This window comes from Struthio camelus, chromosome 20 (assembly GCF_040807025.1).
Source record: "Struthio camelus isolate bStrCam1 chromosome 20, bStrCam1.hap1, whole genome shotgun sequence".
Classification (NCBI taxonomy): Eukaryota; Metazoa; Chordata; class Aves; order Struthioniformes; family Struthionidae; genus Struthio; species Struthio camelus.
The window spans coordinates 3,085,723-3,107,553 of NC_090961.1; the positions used below are offsets into that span (position 1 = coordinate 3,085,723).

A 21,831-nucleotide genomic window follows, 5' to 3' on the forward strand; every position below is an offset into this window, starting at 1 on the left:
CTGCCCCGCCCCTCCGTGCGGCCCTTCCAATCAGAGCGGGGCCAAGGAGGGAGGGGCGGGGCTCGGCCGCCATTTTGTCGGCGGAGGCGGCGGACGCGAAAGGAACCCCCTGGTTACGGCGCGGCGGTTGCGCGGGGGAGGTGGTGGCGGCGGCGGCGGCAGTGCCAAGATGGCGGAGGCGGCTGTGGCGGAGCTGCTGGAGCGGGCGTGCCGGCCCGAGGCGCCCCTGGAGGAGCTGCGGGCCCTGCGGCTGGCCGCGCAGGCCGTGCCGCCGGCCGCCCTCCGCCCCTGCCTGCGCGACGCCCATTTGGGCGCGCTCTTCGGCCTCCTCAGCGCCGGTGACCGGTGAGCGCGGGCCTGGCCTAGGCCGGCCCCGGCGCCTCCCCTCTGCCTTCCCCATGGCGCTCTTCCTCTCCCCTGTCGCTTTTCCTGCCCTTCTGGGAGCGGGGCCGGCACGGCTGAGGGCCTCGGCCGTGTCTCCCTCCTCAGGGTGTCCGTGTCCCTCTCAGGGAGCAGGTGTCTGCGTGTGTCGCCATCCTGGAGCGGCTGCTACAGGCCCTGGACCCCCTCCACCTCATCCGGAACCTCCGAGAGGAGCTTCAGAAAGGCCTTTTCCATCCTGACGACTCCGTGAAAATCCTCACCATATCTCAGGTATGGTTTCCTGTCCCTGGCCTTCCAGCTCGGCCAGGGCTCCCTCTTGGGTCAGGCTGGGATAGTTCAGTCTCTTACTGGTACTTTTTTACTATGAACTATGAAAAAAGCACTGTATTAAGTGTTTGTATGGGCTCCTGCAATTTTGGGCACCTACTGTGCAATATGTAGGTATATAGTACTTAATGGTGTGACTGGTAAATATAGTATGTAAAACTGTGTCTTGACACAGGTAACGTGTAAATTGATCTTCTGTGTGTCATGGACTCTAGTTCTTTGTAAAATGCTCTTAGCCAGCACTGGCAGCAGGTGCTGCAGGAATTAAATACAACAACAGTTTTGCTGTTCGGGATGCTTTGAACAATATTGTGAAAATACTGAAAAGGAGTAGACTGTTTCTAGTAACTTGGTATTTGTTGCCTTAGTTTAAAGGAACAGAACTGAGGAATAATGTAGTTTGGAAGGGAGCTCTGGGGGTGTTGGATCCAACCCCCAGCTCAAAGCAGAGCCAGCTTACAGCAGACTGCTCAGGGCGTTATCCCGTTTTGAACATCAAAGAATGGAAATTCTGCCTTTCTGGGTAGCTGTTCCAGTGCTCGGCTGTTCTCACGGTGAAAAAAATTTGATCTTAATAGTAGAATTTACTGTGTTGCAATTCGTTGCTGTCTCTGTGCACCTTCAAATATGAGTCTGATTGTGTCATCTTTAGACTCTCCCATTATGTAGCTGAAGACAACACCATGATTTCCTCTTAGCCTTCTCTTATTAACCCAGACCTTTTAGCCTCTCCTAGTGCACTCTGTGCCCCCTAATCATTTTGGTAGCCCTTCACCAGGCTCGCTCCAGTTTGTCAATGCTTCCTCGACTCTTCTGTGCAATTGCAACTGGAGTACAAAGTGTGCCCAGTTCTGGAATCCCCAGTACAAGAAAAAGTTGAGAAATTAGAACATGGCTCGTGATGCGGTGACTGGCATATAGACCTCAGATCTTATATTTAAAGCTTTTATTTTAAAGACTGTTTCTCTAATTAACAGAATGTTCGTATAAAGGAATGCAACTAAACTAATAGTGTATTTAATCATGTTCTTAGGTTGGGAGGATTGTTGAAAATCCAGATGCTATTAGAGAAATTATCAACAGTCCTGAATTATTACGGCAAATAATCTATTGCATTGGTGGAGAGAAAATAGCTGTGGCTAAAGAGGTAAGCTTTGTTTTTTGTTTGTGTGTTTTCTCTCTCTCTCTCTCTCTCTCTCTCTCTCCCTCCCCCACCCCCTCCCCTTAATAAATTAACTGATGTAGAAAAGGTATTCTCTGTGGTGGGTACTGTCTGAATAGTCTGTCACCTGAGATGGCATCTCTCTTCCTCTTTGAAGAAAAGAGAGCTTCTGTAGGTTGAAAGAATGATATCAGTTATGCGGTTTAAAAAAATTAACAAGTAGGTGACCTATGTCAAAAGTTGATTAAATGGGGTAGAAAATCTTACCCAGAACTGCTATCTTCCAGTAGCCATTGACCCCGAAGTAAACTCGTAGATGTGAACTTAATGCTTATCACAGTAACTAAAACTAGCTTTCAGCAGAGATATGAGTAATTGTCACTGGAAAAACATATGGACGTTAGAATTTTAGCTGAATAACTATGATTTGGTATGTTAATGGAGCCTGGTTTAAACAGATCCTGGTTTGAGTTTTCTTCCGTGTGTGTCTTACGATGAGCTACTGTTCTTGTTCACAGGCCATCAAATCTCTCTCAAGAATTGCACAGACACAAGATGGCTTAGAGGCTTTATTTGTGAGCAGTTTGTTGAGTGACTTGAAAAATGTCATGGCAACAAATGACATTGTACGGTATAGAGTGTATGAGGTAAGAATGAGATAAATGTTAGCATTTGAGTTGCAGGGGACTGCAGTTCTAAGTTTAAAACGAATTTTAAGAAACTGTAAATATGCAGATTTTTAGCTGCTATACAAACTCTTCATTTATTCTTTTTTAATCTTGTCAAAAAAGTAGAAGAAGGTTAGAGCAATGTTGATTCTTAGATAACATCTTAATTTTTCTTTCTCCCTTATGGTACAAAGACGTAAAGAACTCAAGTGTTATTTACATCTTATTTTCTAATATGTTGTGCTTAGGGTGTTGGAAAGGCTACGCAGAGTTACTGCTAACGATATAATAGAATGCTTGCTTTTCTGAAAATAAAAACAAAACAGTTTCTGCAGTCTCCTCACCTTGAGATGTGAAGCCCTACTGAAAGTTCAGAAGGGGGAAGAAACGGAAGGAGATGCCAAATGTGTCACTCTAGATATGTAAGGCAAAGGAAAAATAATGCAATTTAGGCGTACTAGAGCTTAATAGGAATAGCAATGATTCTTCTGAAGAAAAGAAGAAAGTGTGAAAAGAGAGCAAATCCATGTGCTGTAAACCTGGACTTCTTTATGAACTTGTTTTTCAGGCAAATGTTTAGATGTATTATGAAACAGTAAATGCTAGCTTTAATGTATTTGTAGGCTTAATTTGTGTTTATAAGATGTGATTGTGAAGTGTTAACATTATAATGTTTTTCACAAGCCACTCTTTTTCCCATGCTCTTATTTAGTTAATTGTAGAGATCTCTTCAGTGTCAGCTGACTCGCTAAATTACTGTGCCAACAGTGGATTAATATCGGAGTTAATTGGAGAGCTGACTGGAGATGATGTTCTGGTCAGGTATGTTGGTAGTGAGTTTGCCAATGAGATTTCCCCCATAGTGAACACCTGTGTTTTAACACTCAACCTCTTAACACATTTGTATGTTTTTCTTTTGGAACCTTCTTCAGGAAAAATAGTTACACCCCCCCCCCCCCCCTTATTAAGTCTTGTATGTAAAATACTGTTTACTTTGAGAATGAAGATGAAGGCTTCCCCGATATGCTCCAATAGTTTTGATGCTGGACTGCAATATCAGCACTTCTTTTTCTTTCTTAAAGATAGCTGAGTGAGCTTGGAGGAATGTTGGACAGTTAGATGGGTTTTCTTTTATTTGTTTATTTTTCTGTGCTTTAAGATTAGAAAAACTGTGTTTTTCCCTCAATCTCTAGGTATTCTAAAAATGCATCTGAATAGGAAAAATGAACTGTTTGTCTGTTGCAGAGCTACATGTATAGAGATGGTAACCTCACTGGCTTATACTCCCCATGGACGCCAATATCTTGCTCAACAAGGAGTTATTGATAAAATTTCCAATATTATCATTGGTGCGGAGTCTGATCCTTTCTCAGGCTTCTATTTACCAGGTGAAATCATGCATTTTATTAAAAGCAATCACTAAACAACACTGGAAACAATGTGTTAAATTGAGAGGACCCCTAAGCCTCAGTTTTGAAAGTTTATGTGAATTATTTGAATATTAGAACTCATGTATTGGGCATATAAAAAAATACTGAAGGACAGTCTAATATGTGAATAATGTTTTTCACTAAGAGCGGTAGAGAAGATAAGATTTGGACAAACTGTACTGTAGATGTGAAGTTTAAGCATTATTGTAGCCTTTTTGAATTTTTTTCTTAATCAGGAATTAAGTAGCTGTTAGGTGAATTCATCTTGTAGTCACAGAGAAAATGTCACTACCTGAGCTATGCAAAGGATATTTCTAGGTTATGATGCTGTATTTCATAGCCTTAAATTTCCCTTGGCTCTCAAGGGAAACTTATTGCATTTCTTTTGTATTGCGTCTTCAAAATACTGGCTTGTTCCTTGGTGCTGTCTTTATCCTGATGCGTTTCAGGACAGTATTTGCATTTAACAGTACAGTGGAAACAAATCTTATATTAATATATATCTTTAATTATGGCATAACCAAAGTTATTGTTCCTGTACCCTGAATTTTTTTGTCTTGTCAGGATTTGTTAAATTTTTTGGAAACCTGGCTGTGGTAGACAGCCCACAGCAGATCTGTGAACGATACCCTGTATTTGTGGAGAAAGTCTTTGAAATGGCAGAAAGTCATGATCCAACCATGATCGGAGTGGCTGTAGACACGCTAGGAATCCTGGGATCAAACGTGGAAGGCAAACAGGTTTTACAGAAAACTAGTTCGTATCAAATTTTTCTATAATAAAACTCTCTCAGTATATTGTAATATGAGATTGATGTCGGATGATATAATAGGGGAAAGAACTGAAAAAACATTTCTGATTCTCATAATCATAGGTGTCTGAGTAGCTGTGGAAGAGCTATTGGTGGTTGTTAACTGTCTTGCCAGGCATGGCAGCGTGAAAGACCTGGCAGCTAGAATTGTGGTATTGCAGGCATGATTTGAGTTTTTTCTTGTGAGTTGCATCATACAAATCCTCAGTGATGCTGTAACTTTAGATTCCTTTGTTCCTATTGATATCATGGCTTCTTCCCCACTAGGGCAAGGAAAATACAGACGATCGTGTGATGACACTTCCCTTGAACTGTACTGTTTCTGTTACCATAAAATGGTCCCAAGTATTGAAATGAGATGCAAGCCCCCCTCCCTTTTTTTTTTAAATGAAAAATCTGTGTTAGCAAATAGCTGTTGAAGCATTGTAGAATGGGACTGAAGACTTCTGATCACAAATATACTTGTGTCGGCACTTCCCAAGCTAACTCAATTATGTGTATAGCTTGCTTTTTGGAAGCCTTTGGATAGTCCAGAGATATGAATGAAAATAAAGCTTTGATTTTTTTTTTTTTCTTCTTTACCTTGGAGCCATATGAAGCGAAAGAAATCTTGCACTGATTTAATTATAATAGTCAGAACCTGCCTTTCTTGGGTTGTATATCCAGCCTTCTTTCCACTAGTTAATTTAGTATAATGTCACTGATAGCAATTTTCTATTCCTATAGAGATCTGTCCAAACTAAATGAAAGCGTTTTTCTTTTCAAAGGAAGCAGATTCCAAAATCTGCTAAACAAAATAGGGCATCAGGCAAAGAATGCCCCAGCAGAGTTGAGACTTCGATGCTTGGATGCCATTTCTTCTCTTCTTTACTTGCCTGTAAGTGGTTGTCCGGGGTGGTTTAAAACCTATGGAAGCTAAATTAGTGTGCATCTAACTGATGGTATGTTGGTTAGGTGCCTGTTCCTCGGTATCACAAATCACTAACTTTATTGTTTTGAAGTTCCCTGATTTGTTTGATGCTGAAGGTAAACATTGGAGTGTCTTTATAAGAAACTACATACTTGGAGTCCGTCTTCCCTTGATGATGTTACCTTGATTTCAAGGTTCAGGAGAATACACAGTATAATATTCTTACACTTTAAAGAGATGATGGCAAACTGCTTAAGTCTCTTGTGTGTTGTCCAAGTTCAGTGACCTAGTTTTAATAGTGTAGTTTTGATTGAGCTATTCTTGCTTATTGTGCAGGAGCCCACTCTAGCAGTAGTGTACCAAAATAGGATAATTCTGTCCTTCAAGCTTAATGAAATACAGAAAGCCTCTTATTCATGGAAATAAGCTTAAATTTTCAACTGTTTCAGTGTAATTGGTTGGTGGTACAGTCTATTTTTAACTTCTTTACCTATTGAACAGATGCTCCAAACTTGAAAGCTATTCATCATCCTAACCAAATTCTTTCATTTATGTACACTTCTCTCATATGTGTAGCCTGAGCAGCAGACAGAAGACCTTTTGAGAATGACTGAATCATGGTTCTCATCCTTGTCTAGCCAACCATTGGAACTCTTCAGGAGTATCAGTACTCAGCCGTTTCCTGATCTCCACTGTGGGGCTTTAAGGGTATTTACTGTACGTTTACTTCTTTTTAAAGATTGAGTGGATTCTGTTGCCTTTTACAGTCTTAGATTGTCACAAACTTCTTGTTGCAGCTGTTAGAAATGAGGCCTCTTTCCCTGTGCCCCAGTTGCATTCACTGTTTGTGTAATTCAGCAGACAGGTCAGGTCTGCAGTGCTTATTTTCTTGTAAAGTTGAGGGGGGGAACCCTCCAAACCTGGATTTTAAAAGGCTACTTTGATATTTGTTCGCAATGTATAAAAGCGAAGCACTGAGCTCCACTTGATTTTTAGTGGTAAGCGCTGCTGCTTGGTCAGGTGGTAGTTGTCATTATTGTATAGCATGAATATCCCTCTTCAGTTTTAATCTATTCCTTGCCTATATAGCTTAACATTGTTTGTATTACTGATTCAGGTTTCTAAAATGAGCATTGTTTTTCTTTTTCTTCACCTTTAGGCTATTGCGAACCAACCGTGGGCCCAGAAGTTGATGCTTGACAGTCCTGGGTTTGTGGAATATATTGTAGACAGATCTGTGGAACCTGACAAAGCTTCAAAGGATGCCAAATATGAACTGGTTAAGGCCCTTGTAAACTCTAAAACAATTGCAGAAGTCTTTGGAAATCAGTATTACTTGAGGCTTAGGGCTTACTTGCACGAAGGCCCTTACTATGTTAAGGCAGTTTCTACTACGGCTGTGGAAGGAGCGGAATAGTGTCAGAACAATAGCCTGTCTCGGTTCTCCTTCTTGCAAAGTGTATTACTGAAATAGCTGTTAAGATTCTCCCACACTGGAGTCTTTTTAGATTCTCTTCAAAGAAACTTGAAGTATTTGACTCAATTTGAAATAAGAGTCATGAGTGCAAATTGTAACCCATAGGGCACAATGTAACTTTCCTTAGTCTCATGGCATAAATCCTCTCTGTGTACTTTCCTGAGACAAGTAACCCAGGTAAGCACTCTGTCAACTGTGGACGCCGTGTTAATTTGCAAAAACTATCAATGTTTAACTAAACTGTTCTTGGGCTTGGAGTTCCTATCATGTTTTCTCAGTAGATCATACTTCAATTAAAAAACAAACACCAAGACACCTTGAGGTTCGTTACCTCAGATACTGCCATGATTTCTCTTACTTTTCTTCCTTACACCTGCCTAAGTTCGCACTTGCATGGAAAATACTCCTTAGCCAGTTCTGTTCTGTCAGAAACCTAGTTGTTAAAAATAAACTAGTAACGTTCTAAAGGTTCGTTCCCGCGTGAGGGAATACAGACTGGATTAGCTTATCAATTTGCTGGATGTAAGTCTTGTTTGAATAAAATAATCCTAAATATTGTTTACACTTTATGCTGAGGATGACAAAAAACTTTTAGCCCTTTTAAAGGAGACGAAAGGCAAACTAATATATAAAACCAATCTGGGAGCTTTGTCTCTGTTGTTAACTGCTACTTTGTATGGCAGTTCAGTTTACTTGCTCAAAAGGAGCATGAGCTATAGTGCTCTAAGTCTACTTCAGAACCAAATCTTAAATTGTTTACACTATTTTTATCAGAAACTTTTTAATTTTGTGTTACTTTAAAGAAGTATGAGAGTTTTAGTTGCCTGAGTTGTAGTAAATGGGGTAAGAACGAAAAGCCTTTTGTGTTTAAAGGCTTAAATGGAATTGAGGAGGAAACTATAAAGCCTCACAAGGTACTATATTATCTCCCTGTGAAGATGGTTAGCTAGTGTGTGGGTGGGATGCAAGGCTAGCTGTACCACTGGCTGCATCAGTAAGTAGTGATGTGTCTTAGTGAACAAAGACCATGATGTACTTCATAATAAAAACTTCTTATTTTTGTTGAGAGCATGAGTTAAAAATTGAGGTCAAGCTGGAGGAAACAGTAAAACACAAGGTTACTGGAATAACTCAGAGTAGTAGGGTGTCAAGTCAGGTATGCCGCTGTGGAAAGTACTTGCCTTTTGTCCTTGCTCTGCCAAGTGATTTGGGATAATCTAGGCATGTAGTAACTTTTTTCTTGCTTGTAGTAGCTTTGGGCTGCAACAGAGGTGATGGTGTTCTCTGCTAAAAAAGAAATTCTGTCAAGGGGTGGAAGGGAGCTCAGAGAAGCAGAGCAGGTGGGGAAAGGCCATTAATGTGTAATGAGCAATCTGAAGGCAGGTGATTTGCCTTGTTTATGATCTGCCTCTTTGCTAGTATGCACGAAAAGCAGTCATGTGAAATCTTACTACTGCTTGCACTTTCATCGTAGATGAGCTTAGTAAACATTTGCTAGTGAGAAATGCAGTACAGAGTGTCTCATTTGTAAACTGAGAGAGCACCAGCAGCTTCATGAATCTTGCATCCAGAAAAGCATGAAAGTATTTAGAAAGGAAGTGGAAGAATGTAGAAGTCCTTATTTTGCACTTGCATTGGACTGTTCAGCTTTGCTATTGTAGGTGGCTTTGTGTGCTGGTAGCTCTGTATGAGCCCTGTCTGGAAATCTCTGTAAAAGAAATCAATATAAACCTTTTCTGCAATTTGTGAGTCTCTTCCCTGTGTGTTTTCAGCTCTTACTTATAAAAGCTAACTGTGTGCCAAGACTTAAACATCTGTTTTGCATGGTACATTTGCCTGATAAAATATTTCAGAATGCAGATGCCAAAGGGATGTTTTTATACATGTATACTACTTTCTTCTGAGCTCAAAGCTTAAACAAATGTGGATTAATTGATCACTCTTATCCCTTTTTATTCACATAGTTCCCTACGCCTCCTCTATAGAGCCATATGGCTTACATGTTGCTACTGATGTATCTTGTACACAAAGGAAAACTAGTGTTTCTCCCTCCTGCCCGTAATGTTGACAGGTAGAGATAACTAAGGAAAAACAGAAATGAATGATGCAGAATGGGAACTGAGGAAAGGAACTTGGTTTAAAAAGATGTCGTTGCTTGATTGGCGAACAGACTGCGTAACTTTATATTTAAAAAGAGGAATTGCGTATCCTTTGGAGCACATCTATTCAGTCAGGGTGGGAAGAGTAAGGGGGGTGCATATATGTTTGTGTACACAAAGGTATATGTCTTTCTCTCCATGTATCTCTATCACAATTGTAGAACAAATTTGTCCAGCTAACCTTTTCTCTTCTGAAAGCTGGTTTGGAAAAGTTAATCTGGAGGCCACTGGCAAGGGTGGGTTTGCGTGTTCTTAACTGCTCCCTAATGTAGGGGATTTTTGCATTCTGGGTGAGCTCACTGTTACCAGAATGCTGGCGCATTAGTTGGTGAATTTGTTGGGACTTCACTGCTGGCTCCATTCTCCAGAACAATGTTATGCTTCTGAACTGCTCTTGTCCATGTTCCTCTGTCGTCATGACCGTGACAGAAGTACAGCGTTCAGCAGGTAAGTTGGACTTCCTGTCCAAAATCTTCCCAGGCTGATTATCTAAGCAAATTTGTGTGATGCCTCACTGTCTGTTCCCATTCTAGCTGTCCTGTAACTTTATTGGCACCCTAAAATAGGATGTTTAGAGGTAGCTCTCTTTTCTGAGGATGAAGAGATTCCTCTATTCCAAAGTATTTTGTAAGTAGGTGATGTCTGTTACTCAAATTGGATCAAAAATGCAGAAATAGTTTTGACATAAGGTAGAGGCATTTAGATGGCTGGAAAACATTGGATACAAACCAACTTTCTTTGAATACTCTTTACTTCTATGCATGCAGTTGTACATATTTAATGTAGCTAGAGTACATCCAGTTCTCTTGCTATCAGAAACTAATCTGTAACACAGTTTACAGCATTGAGAATCCCTTTGCTGTTAAAGGAAGAGATCTCTGAGAGGAGATGCAGGTTTTTATCAGCCATTTTATCTTGTTGACGTTCAGTGAAAGAAGACGTAGGCTTTCTTTGCAGAAGTTAAATCTTAATCAGCCAAATGAAGAGCCCCATTTTTTATTGCATTCATGTTAAACTGTTTGAACTTATCAAAATAGGTCAAAACTTTGCAGGACACGAGACCATAGTAAGTTTCCAGTAACGAGCAATCTTTTCCATCACTTATTTCCCTCCAATCTTTAAATAGCTCATCCTCTTTCATGTTGGAAGAGGTGAAAATGAATTTATAGCAGCATCGATTGTATCTGATATGCTTTTCCCCAGAAAACCGAGAGCTATGAATAGGCGTGATGCCAGCTTTTTTAGCACAGATTCCAACAAAGATATCAGGGGGCACTGAAACTGGCACTTCCTTGGCGGCTACATACACCTTCCGAGCTACGTCCTGGGATACGACAAAAGCTGTCCCACTGCAGTAATCTGGGTAAAACTCCTCTGGATATTGACTGATGGGAACAAAGCCAGGGCTTTCAGGGTCTCTGTCAGGCACCGCTTGATGAATGACTCTCCCGATATAAATGTCCTCTAGCTGTGTTAAGCTAAGCAAGTATCCAACCAGACTTGGAGTACTGAGAAACATTTCTTCGTTGGTTTTAAGGATGTACCTTGCCTGGGAACAGAAAGTTACTGCCCATTTCATGCTCATCACAATCTTCTGTGTCTGAGTCTCGGGAGAGTCAATGAAGCTTCCTTCAATAATGTCTCTGTGCTTTTGAGACTCTTCATTGATCTCCAGCTGGATGATTACTGAAGCTGGCTTTCCTAAAGCAAACAAAGTAAGGACTGCATAACCTCTGGTGTCTGTCACATTACCCCATGTCTGCCTGATCACATTGCGCCTTGTCCTGTTTTCTGGGCTACTGCAGACAAGAACAAGCAAAAACACCTCTTGATCTGAGCATGCCCCTGTGCTGCTGATGGTATAAGACTTGGAGAGATTGGCCTTTAGAGGATCGGTGTCTAATTTCCTAGCCTTCTCCCTGATTTCAAGAACCTTTGCATCAGTGTAAGAAAGAGGTAATGACTGTAGGAAGTATTCCTCCAGTAAATCTGCTCCAAAAAGCAGTGCATGGAAAAGCAAGACATTAAATAAAATGAAGCACCACTGATGGGTCCGGAGCCTGCAGAACGTCAGCTGTGGAAGAGAAGAAACGGACATTGAATTCTCTTGTTGCTAGACTAGGAAGGCTTTCGTTCATCTTAGAACACAGTCGGGCAGGACAGAATCTCCACTTCTAGATCACAGTCTCTGTATTATTAATGCAAGGCTTTGAACAGCAACAAGCTTTCAAAAACCCTAAAGAGTGAACCCCACTTGTGAATCAGTGTGAGATCCCAAGACAAGGATGTCACTGGGCTGAAGTTTAAAAGGCTGCTTTCCATGCATCCCCATGTGGAAATACTGAGGATAACTGACACTATTCAAATAATTTCTGGCTGTCTTTTAACACCTTGCTGATGGCCTGAGATATCAGAGGACACATACTAACCTGTAGAGGATTTGTTAACTACTTGTTAAGTTAGTGTTTGATAGTTGGGTTTTTTTAACAATGCCCTGTGAAACTTGACAGGGTAAGAAGTAAAAGGGAAGATCCGTGTCATGCAGCATTGGAGCGAGTCAGTCATTCAGAAATGAAGTCCCCTCTTTGCGTGGGGACTATCCCCCTGCTTGCCCCGCTCCCTTGGCTGTGCCCCTGGTTTGGGCTTGTTCACTGCGGTGTTCAGCCGACTCCAGAAATGGGGCTTGGGAGGGCAGGCTGCAGCTCGGTCTCCCACTCCTTGCTGTAATGCACAGTTGCACAGCCTGTACACAGGAAGCGATTGGGATTTTTCTGCCCTGTTATCACTGCTGCTAACCCAAAAGATGGCTGCAAACTTAATGTTTGCCAGTTAGTGTTGCCACCCGTATGTGCTGGGGGAAGGGAGTCTTAGAGCAGTTGCGTTGCAGTTCGTGTATGGGATGATTTGCAGTAAGTGGCAGCCTCATCCTAGAGTCCCTGCTGTGATGGATTAATGAGACAAAGCCCTTACCTGCATGGTGGCAGGGAACGCGGGGTGCAGCCGGCTGGGGGTATCTTCTGGTCAGAGGCGGATTTCCCTGTCCGAAGCTTAGGAGGCAATGTGTGCATCTGGGTCTGCAGGGTTGAGTTACTTCCTAATAGCCAGGCATGCTGACTTCCACCTTGCCTGGCCGCAGAGAGGAAAGATGATCCAAGGGGATGATCATGTTGCAGCTGCATAAAACAATGCAGGCAAAGCTAGCCTTTCCCTTCGTTGTTTCTGACGCTTAGATGGGACTTGCGTTGAAGTCGCTGGGTCTCTGAGACATACTGGTGTGAAGCAGCTGCCAGCAATAACTCAAAGCCGGTTCTGCTGTTGTGAAGCTAGTACATCTGCCAGTCTGTTGCTGCCTTTTCTTACAACTGTGCCGTCTTCTTCCTGGATCCGTGTCCAGGGGAACTGGCCTGTGCACAGCGCGCTCGGCCTCTCCTGCGAGGGAGGTTTGGTGCACGAGCTCGCAGGCTCGCCTTGCACGAGGACTCTGTGATGGGGCAGATGCCCTTAGTGAAGGGGCTGCAGGGACTGGGCAAGGGACCGCCAGACGGCATCTGTAACCGCGGAGGCTTCCTATGGCCAAGGGTTAAGGAAACACAAACGTGTGCCTGTTTTTTCTTACCCGATGGAAGGTTTTCCAGCTCCTGTCACCGGTGTCTCTGTGCATCGCTCGCAGACCCGCAACGGTGCCTGGAGCGCCCCGCTGTGCTGTACCACTGTGCGCTGCTCCCTTGGGTCAGGCCTGGGTGGGTGACGCATCAGCAATTAGGAGATGCCAGTGAGTGAGATGACTTTGCCGTTCCCTATGAACGGCACACGCAGGGTGTCTTGCTGCGTTCAGTTGCCTGGTAGCGTTTTGCTAGGCTAAGAGCTGAGTGCTTTGGCACCCGGCGCCTTCCCTGCCCGCGCACAGGCTGAGCCAGGCCCCCCCCCCCCCCCCCAGTCCCTTTCCTCTCCAGAGAGCCTCCAGAGCCCGGAGCGCTGGTGGCTGTTCCCATCAGAGGGGGGTGTTGGATGCCACAGTGCAGCGAGGTGGAAGATGGTGTGCCTTCAGCCCAGCTGCCTTGTGGCTCTCGGCCAGGTGGAGATGGAGGGTCGGGCCAGGCTACCTGCTGTGCGCTACTCAGCAGACTGAGCAGGCAGAGAAACACGAAGGCTTTTTCGGGTTAGCGCTGATGGAGCTGTATGTTTCCCTGCGGGCAGCGTGCCTCGGTTGGCTCTTTTGGCTGAGCCTAGGGCCAAGGAAGTGCAGGGCTTCATTTAACTCAAGGCACGTTCTTCAACGGGCTGCTTGGAGCAAGGCTCAGCAGCAGCTGTGCGTTGCGATAGCCGACGGCGCCCAGCGGAGGTGTGTGCTGGCAGGCCCATGGCTTGGAGGCTGGACATCTCGATGAGTCCCACCCTGGCCCCCTTGACCATCCACCATCCCTTTAAATTAATTTAAAGTGATTAATTTAAATTTTTTTTACGCTTTTGTGATGGTTGCGTGTCCTGATAGAGAGCTGCCAAGTTCTACCTGCAGGCAGGCTGCCTTCCTGCGGTGGCCTCGGCCTCCCGGCTGGCGCGTGGGTGCGCTGGAGCCTTTGCTGTGTTAATCTTGGCGCTGCCGCCGCGGGCTGCGCTCTGGGATGCAGAGCCGGGGGAACTGGAAGAGCTGGAGCGGAAAGTGCCAAAGGCACTACAAACAGGATGGAGGTGTCAGCAGGAGGGAGGGTTGGTTTTGGCAGCCTTTCTGGGAGCCATCAGCATCTGCCTGATTTGCATGGAGCTCGCAAGAGCGCCGAGGAGTCGAGAAAGACTCGCGGGTTCCCAGGCGCTGCCGGGAGAGGGAGCGGAGGGAGCAGGTGGCAGCTGCGGAGCCGTGTGATGGGCAGAGCGTGTCGGGAGGTGTCAGCCTTCCCCAGCGCGCGGGCAGGCTTCTCTCTTGATGTAAGAAGACTTCTCCTAGGCAAGGGTGTGTTTGTGTTGCTGCAGGGCTGCTCAAGCACCCCGGCTGTGCGCTGCCGTTCCCTGGGGGATCTCTGAGCCTCTGGGAGGGGTGCGGAGAGCTGGGAAGAGTTGACGGAGTGACGGATGTGATTTCCCAGCTGTCGTTCCTCCCCGTGCTCGGCAGTGCCGGTTTGAAGCCCGAGCTTGCAAGCTGGCGCTCGTGGGCGTCTCCGGCACGTAGGGGTTGTGTTTATCCCGATCGCCTGGCTGAGCCGCTGCGGGAGAAAGCTGAGGAGGGGCAGAAACGCTGGAGGGGGGGATAGCGGCTCCGGATGCGTCAGCTTCGGAGCCTTTGCCTGGGGTCCATCACTGCGTCGCGTTTAAAAACCTAGGAGTCACACAAGTGCGGTACGTAATGCTGTAATAAATAGCTACTTATGTATGATGTGATCTCACTTTCCAGACGGTTCGAGTAAAGCACGTCGAGGGAAACCTTGCTCCCAGCGAGGCTCGAGGGATTCCAGAACAAGAATGAACGCCGGGTCTCTGGACTGACCGAAATCCAGGCCAGTCGGGGGGGTTGGTCCTAGAACATCGCTTACACCCTAAAAAAACTTGTGGGTGTCAATTAGGGTTGGGGGAGAGGAGCCTGCTGCTCCTACAACCCAGAAGTCCTGAACAACCAGAAAAGCTGGTTGAAATTTCCTTATTGAAGACATTTTCATGTTTTCCTTAAGTTATATATGTCCAAGCAAACCTGCTGGGGGGGGGGCAGAGATACCTTAATGACGCTGTGGATGGCCTGACCCATCACACCAACGGTGCCTCTTCAGAGGGACGGGTGTTCAGGGTTTGAGGCTGCGTTTTTGGTGTGCTCTGGCGTGGTTTTTTGGGCCGTGCTCCGGAAGGACCGCAGGGCAGAAGCTGCAGGAGGTGGGGACGTGGCAGGCCGGAGCAGCCCCCGTCCCGTCGCCCAGCGCCGAGGAGCGGAGCGGGCCTCGGAGACGTGGTGCGTCGCCAGGGGAGCGTGCTTCCCCGCGGCGCTGAAAGAACGTCCTTCGAAAGCCGCCTGGCTCCTCTCCCAGCGCTGTGAGCGTTTGCAAAGGGGGAGCAAAGCCCGTGTGGTTCCAGCTCCGCTCGACGCCGGCTGACACGCGGTCCTCGAGAGGTGCCGGCCGCGCGGGGGGACAGGGCGGGCAGAGGAAAACCCACGGAAAGGAAAGCGAGCCCAGATATCAAAACCCAAGCTGCACCTCGCACGTCTCCCCGCGTGGTCGCTCGGGGACTGTCAGGCTTCCCCGCAGGCGAACCTGGCCCCCTTCCCCGTCGCCTCCGCAGCCTTGCCTGGCCGCTGCGCTCTCCTCCCGAGATGCAGGCTGCATGCGTGAATCAAGCTGCAAAATCTCCGCTCGAATGATCCTTGCCAGCTCCTGGCTGGCTAAGCCGTGCGTAGGCAGGCTGCTTTGCTCAGGCAACAGCCTCTTCCCAGGGCTTTGTGGGGAACTGCGAGCTCCTGCCCTCTCTGCGCCCTCCCCTCCAGAGCCTGGGGTGCAGGATGCTGAGGAAAGAGTGATTTTTTTTTTAGGAAAATTTGAAATGCAAACCTCCCATCTGGTGGCTGTTTTATAGTCCCTTGGCTTCTGTGTGTCTCTGCAGGTTGCAGCCTGCGGGTCAGGCTGCGCCGGGCGCCCGGCCCCCCCCCGAAGCCTTGTCCCCGTGCACCCGAATTTAAGGGTTAGCAGTCCACCCGTGCTGCGACCTGTCCGGGACCCATCCCGGCGCTCGGCGGAGGCGCCCGCCGGGCGCGCTGCTGTGAGGGCCGAGCAGGGTGCTCCTGGCGGGGAGGCTGCATGCCGAAAGACTCATAGGATTAACTTGCACGTGCGTCTGCGCTCTGCTTGTTAGTGACCCAGGGTTATTAATCTACTTTATTGATTGATTAATCTGTGTTAACGCCTGGGCCCGCGTCGGCATTGTAGCCAGGGCTTTGAGGCAGCTCAAAGCAAAATTTCTTCTGTGCTTTTACCCTCTGCGTTCTGCAGTGTTTTGCCAGCGCATATAAACTAGATAGAGCAATGGACTGGAAAGGGACGTGTCTGGTTTTTAATAATGGCATTAGTTGCAATAAATAAAGGAAGAAAAACGTTTTGGTCTTAGTCACCTAAGAGCGATGTTTTTGGTTAAAAATATGATTCAGCTCTTGGGAGCAATTCTTCATCCAAAATCCTCCATCCGGACGGGGCGATGATGGAAGAGATGGCTCTATAAAGCTTACGCAGCGCGCGTTTCATTTGGTTTTTGATATTCAGCATTCCTCAGGGTGTTAAATGTAAGCAGAAAACTTAAAACAACAAACCGAAGTGCTGATATATTAGACAAATAGATTCGCCGCTCTTGATATACAAATGAGGATTTTACTCTTCTATTTAACGACCCGGCTGACTGAGCTGAAGGCATGTTTTATAGCCACATTCTCGGCATCCGTTTTGTCTCTGCATACATCAGTCTCGGAGCGACAGAGATCCGTCTTCTCGTACGCGTGTGTTTGATTGTTACTTCTTGAGTTTAATGACAGCTTTGACAGCCAGCTACCACTGTATTCCTCGACAAAGACAGCTAACCCTCTGCGCACGCCGCCAGCGCCGCTTTCGGCAACGCAGCTAAACAGAAGTGCAACGGCGAGAGCGTTGGCGTGGGAGCAACACGCCGAGCCGGCTCCTCCGAGGCCGTCTCCCCGCCGAGATGTCCCCTTGGCAGGACAAGCAGCCCGTTTTGTAGCGGGCCAGAAGTTTTCCCCGTGTGCATTGAACCTTCAGGGCAGAGCGTGTGGGCTACATCGCCGTCTCCTCGCGCTCCCTGCGCTTAGACGCGCGCTGCCCTTGTGCCTCGCAAAGCGAGATCTCGCCGGAGCCTCACTGCGTGCGGAGCCCTCCCAGCGCCTGAGCCTCGCGCGACGCTAATCAAGCAACACTAATCAAGCTGGCTCCGCTCACCTGGCGTTTTCCCCGGGGCAGGGAGGACGCTGCTTCCCAGGCGATTGCTCTTCCCCCACTGATGGCATCTCACGATGATGATCTCCTGTTCCCGTTCTCCCGGCGCTGGAGGTGACGATGCCCTCGGGCCGTGATGCCTGCGGGCGCTGACACCTTTGTGGTCTAAGGCGTTGCCTGGCCGCCCGCGTCCCCCCAGCTGCTCCTGGCAGAGCCTCCCCGCCTGGCCAGCTCCCATTTGCCTCCTGCCCCGGGCTTATCCCACGTTAAGGCAGGCGTTATTTGTTCCTTGGAAAACAGCTTTCTCTCCTTGCTGCCTCTGACTCATCCCCACCGCTGCTTCCCGCAGGTTTATTTCTTGCTCTTGCCCCTATTATACTCATTTAGCGGGAGGAAAGCAAAGACTGCAAGGCCTAAGGTGCTTTCACCAGGGCAGGGCAGCCGGTCCGCGCCAGAGCCGCGAGCAGGCTCGGGGCCGGTGCCCGGGACACCTCCCCAGGCTAGGATCCAGCAGAGCCAAACGCGGTCGCGGGGACAGCCTGCAGCAGAGCGCACCCGTGGCCGCGGGCTGGGCTTCCACCTCTCCGCGGCCCCGAGCACGCTGCCCAGGGGCAGCCCTGTCAGCCGCCTGCCCCATCTCCGCTGTCCTGCGGAGAACGCACCAAGGAACTTTTTAGGAAGAACCTAACGAAATTTCTGATGCACCTCGTTCCTCTCTCTCCCCGACCACGTCGCTTGAGTGGCAGCATTTGGATGGGGATGTTTTGTTCTTCTGGCTTTTTCTCTTCCATTTTTCAGTTATCTTTTCTTAACATCCCCTGCCCCCACCGCAACTGTTTTAAATAATTCCTCCTCCACCCCTAGCGTGTCACTAAGCTGCTGTGCTACCCACCCCCTCTCCTTGCAGATCTGCACGTTAACGTTTTGCGCTTGATAACGCGAGGCAATTAGTGAATGAAGAATAACTTTGCTACTTAAAAGCGTGCCGGGTCGGGAAGCATCACGTGGACGGATTGCAAAAGGAGAGTTAATTGCTTTTCTCTCAAACGACTCCTAGTGTAGGAGAGCCCATACGGAGAGAGAGGAGGAGGGAGAGATGCTGGGAGAGAGGCACGGTCCACGGGCCTAGCGAGGAGCGCCGGAGCGGGCGCTTCCCTCCGCAGCGGCGGGCCGAGGCACGGTGGGGGCTGCCTGGCCGGCAGCGTGTGACCGCTCGCGGGGCGCCGAGGCCAGCCTCGCTGGCGGGGCTGGGCTGGCAGCGGGGTTGCCGGCCCCGCGGTCGGGGGGTGCCCGGCCCACGGGGGCCAGGGAGGGAAGGCTGGTAGGCGCCCGGGCCCTTTCAGATGGAAACCTGCGGCTCTTCTTGCAGCGGCTCATTCCTGGCCTGATGGGTTGTGGAAACCTCCCTTGAGGTCTGATTCGTAACCAGGCTTTTGCGTTTCGGGCGAGCACGCTGAGGAGTGCTACGCAGCACACGGAGGCTCGTTCGGCTGCTGTATTTCTGTAGCAGAGTTTCCTCTGTAATAAATAAATTTTGCTGGGGGATATCTGGGCACATATATAGCCCCCCGGGACCCCGCTACCCGGGACTGCAGTGAACTCCCCAAAACACGGGCAACAGCAGCAGTCTCTGGAAGAGAAAAGAGCTCAGAGAGCAAAGGGAGACGGGTCCCTCGGGCGGCTGCTTTGCCCCCGGGTTGCGCTGTCCCCTCCCAGCCTGGCAAGGGCTGGCTCGCCCCGTGCCCCTGGGGCATCGCTGCCCTTCTGGGGTCGCCGCGCTCCCCCGGCGCCTGCCCCTTCTCCCCCATGCACAGCCCTGCGGTTCCCCGTCCCCGCGCATCGCTCCAGACAGGCAACCTCAGACTCACCAGCAATCATCGCGCTGGCCGTGGGAGCGCGGCGGCGGGGAGCCTGCGGGAAGGCTGCTCCGTTCGCAGCGGCTCGAGTGCAGCGGCGCTGCGCCCCCGCCACCCGAGGGGGCACGCGCCTTGGCCTTCAAATGCCTTAGGGCAAGCTGGAAACCACCAGGGCTTGGCCCTGTCCTTAGAGGTGCCACCTAATAACGACAGGCGGTACATGGCCTCCGTGGGTCTGAACTTCAAAGGGCCAGAAGGAGCCTTTGACTCAGTCCCTTTAACCCTTTCTGGGAGGCAGCCAGCGGGTTTTCAGGCTGTCTCTTCCTTCCCTCCGGCGGTGGGAATGCGTCCCTAAGGAGGCCGTGTTATTGCAGGAGGGCCCCTCTCCGGAAGATCAATGCTCCGCCGGCCGGGCCGCGCAGCACGGCAGAGGAATTCTCCAGCAGCCCCGCGGCCTTGGCCGGCCGGCCTGTTTTCTTTCAGCCCAAACCCAAGGCGTAGCGCTAAATACAAATATTTATATGACTATTATTAAAAAAAAAAAAAAAGCGTCCAGGAGGAGGAGGAGGAGGAGGGAGAGCAGAGGCAGGGCGCCCCGGCGGCAGCGCCTGGCGGCAGCGCCTGGGGCACCTCGTCCAGCCTTCCTGCCCTGCCCGCCCGGTGGCAGCGGAGCCGGGGCGCGGGCCGGTGCCCCCCGTGGGACCGCGTCCCCCCCCCCCCCCCCCGAGCCCCGCCGCGGCGCCGGGGCTGCGGCGCCCCCCGCGGCCGGCAGGTGGCGCCGCGGTGCCGCGGGCGGCGGGGCCGGAGCCCGTCGAGGCGCGCGGTTCGGCGGCGGCGGCTCCCGCCCCCCGGCGGCTCCGCGCCGCAGCCGCGGGGCGCGGGTAGGCGAAGCGGGCGGCCGCGCCGCCGCTCCTGCGCGGCGTTTAGGGCAGCCGCCCTTCCCGAGCCCGCACCCGCCGCCCCGGTTTTCTACCTCCTTCCGCCGCGCCGCAACTTTCCGCCACCTGTTGCGGAGCGGCTGCGCGGCGGCGGCGGCGGCGGCGGCGGCTCGGGCATGCGGCGGCGGCGGGGCGCGCCGTGATGGGCGGCCGGGCGGCGGCACCGCCACGGGACGGCGCCTGCCGGCGGCAGCCCCGCCACGGAGCCTCCCGCGGCGCGGGGCGCCCATGCTTTGCTCGGCGCCGCCTCGCCCGGCGCCCGCGCCGCTTCGCCGATGCCTTTCTCCGGCGAGGAGCGGAGCCTGCAGGGGATCTATAAGCCGGCAGCGCAGCCGCCGCCGGGCAGGGCGGCCGGGCCCGCCGAGTGCTACACCAACCACACCTTCGTCTACGACGATGGCAGCTCCCGCAGGTAACCGCCGGGCCGAGCCGGCCGGGACCCCGGGCGCAGCGGGTCTCGGCCCCCACGGGTGCCCGGAGCGCCTCGGGCCGGGGGTGGCAACTGCGGGGGTCTCAGCCGGCTGCTGCCCTCCGCTCCGGGCTGTAGGGGAAAATTGCTGGGGCCCCTCTGCCAAGGGGGCGGTGCGGAGGCTGTGGCCCGCAGGTGATGCCCCCGAGCCTTCCCCGCTCACGCCAAGGGCCGTCGCCGCACCGCCGCGGTGGCTAACGCGGCCTGGGCCGCCGTCGGTGCCGTGCGGCTCGTGCCGTGCTCTGGAGGCGCCCTGAAACCAGCCCAAAGCCAGCAAACCCACGCGAGGGAAAAGCAGCTGTTGCCCTGGGTGGGTCACAGGCCACACTCCCGCTTTGAGCGGTTTTTAAGGTGGAGTTAAGAGGCCCGACGCGGCCGAGGGGTCACGGCGTAGGAGCGAGGCGCTGCGGGATCCCCGGCAGCCGATGCCGCTCGCCTCCTGAGCCCGGGCAGCAGCAGCCGCCTGCCTTGCCAGGGCACGGTCCCCTGGGAGGGGACGTGTGCTCGCTGCTGAAGCGTCCCAGCTTTTCCTGATAGCTCCATTATGTTATCACTGATCTGATTATAGTTACTCGCGTGGCTCTTCTGACTGTCGCGCTCATCAAATGTCAGCTTAACTGGGCAAATGAAGCGCGTGCCTCAATTCAGTCGTGGCAGATAGGGACCTGGCCTGGGTCTGTGCCCAGCTGGGCAGCTGTTGCATTCCTGTTGGCTGTTTTTTGTTGTCTTTTGGGGGGAGGGGAGAAGGATTATTTCATCTGCTTATTATCATTTGGGGAGACTGTCTTTTATTCCTGAAAGACTAATAGAAAAAAAAAAAGGAACAGTCTATTCAATAAAATCTTTAACTTTCAGAATATTGCCACTGACTGGGAAGTTGGTAAAATTCTTGAATATTGGTTCTTGCGCTTGAATCCCTCAGTGTTTCCTCCCCCCCATCTTCTCTGCCTCCGATGAGGCCAACACGCCTGCTGGGCCTCAGGAATTGGGACCACCTGACTCCAGGAAACACCGCTCGGTTGCCTGCGTAGGGGTCTTTGACACATCAGGATGGCTGTGTGCGCCAAAATCCATTCACCAAACCCACTTTCCTCAGTTTGCGCCTGTGCTTAGTGTGTTTGCAGAAATTATGTTCTTGACGAGGTTATTGAATATGTCTCAGTGCGTGCAAGAGAGAGATAAGACTGCTAGTCTGCAGACTTGGAAGATTCGGACTCTAACGTTACAGGAGAGTTATGAGGGGCTCAGCTCAAACCACAGAATTATTACTCCTCGTTGTTTATACTGCAGTAGTGCTCAGTACCATTTATCTTCATCTAACACAGAA

At 49.9% G+C, this 21,831-nt stretch overlaps 3 protein-coding genes across 8 annotated transcripts in view; 2 read left to right on the forward strand and 1 right to left on the reverse strand.

Annotated features, from left to right (window-relative positions):
• Positions 1–43: 43 nt before the first annotated feature.
• On the forward strand, positions 44–7,731 carry PSMD5 (proteasome 26S subunit, non-ATPase 5). Of its 2 annotated transcripts, none has more exons than XM_068914248.1 (10): positions 44–345; positions 510–654; positions 1,745–1,858; positions 2,392–2,520; positions 3,254–3,363; positions 3,787–3,929; positions 4,536–4,727; positions 5,550–5,659; positions 6,269–6,409; positions 6,852–7,731. In XM_068914248.1, exons 1-10 carry the CDS (start codon positions 170–172, stop codon positions 7,107–7,109), a joined length of 1,518 nt encoding a protein of 505 aa, XP_068770349.1. In that variant the 5' UTR covers positions 44–169; the 3' UTR covers positions 7,110–7,731. The 2 variants fall into 2 exon arrangements, with proteins under 2 accessions (XP_068770349.1, XP_068770348.1); XM_068914247.1 differs by having other exon boundaries at positions 6,269–6,400.
• Positions 7,732–10,204: 2,473 nt separating this feature from the next.
• Positions 10,205–12,452, reverse strand: B3GALT9 (beta-1,3-galactosyltransferase 9). Its single transcript, XM_009665706.2, has 2 exons — positions 12,299–12,452; positions 10,205–11,402 (listed from the first exon to the last, which is right to left on the reverse strand). The coding sequence occupies exons 1-2, from the start codon at positions 12,302–12,304 to the stop codon at positions 10,296–10,298; spliced, it is 1,113 nt and encodes a 370-aa protein (XP_009664001.2). The 5' UTR covers positions 12,305–12,452; the 3' UTR covers positions 10,205–10,295.
• Positions 12,453–20,294: 7,842 nt separating this feature from the next.
• Positions 20,295–21,831, forward strand: part of KCNT1 (potassium sodium-activated channel subfamily T member 1) — an 83,052-nt gene continuing 81,515 nt past the window's right edge. For 4 of the 5 annotated variants that reach the window (XM_068914932.1, XM_068914935.1, XM_068914934.1 and 1 more), the window contains exon 1: positions 20,296–20,447. In XM_068914932.1, the coding sequence (XP_068771033.1) occupies positions 20,311–20,447 (137 nt within the window). In that variant the 5' untranslated portion in view covers positions 20,296–20,310. Of the gene's footprint in view, positions 20,448–21,831 lie in introns of all 5 variants that reach the window. The other variant, XM_068914933.1, reaches the window with a different exon arrangement.

Bases quoted from the DNA above. Each gene is read 5' to 3' on its own strand.
- PSMD5 (XM_068914248.1), top strand. From the start codon at position 170: ATGGCGGAGGCGGCTGTGGCGGAGCTGCTGGAGCGGGCGTGCCGGCCC. The intron at 346-509 runs GTGAGCGCGGGC...TGTCCCTCTCAG, and splicing joins CTCCTCAGCGCCGGTGACCG to GGAGCAGGTGTCTGCGTGTG. The intron at 6,410-6,851 runs GTACGTTTACTT...CTTCACCTTTAG, and splicing joins GGGCTTTAAGGGTATTTACT to GCTATTGCGAACCAACCGTG.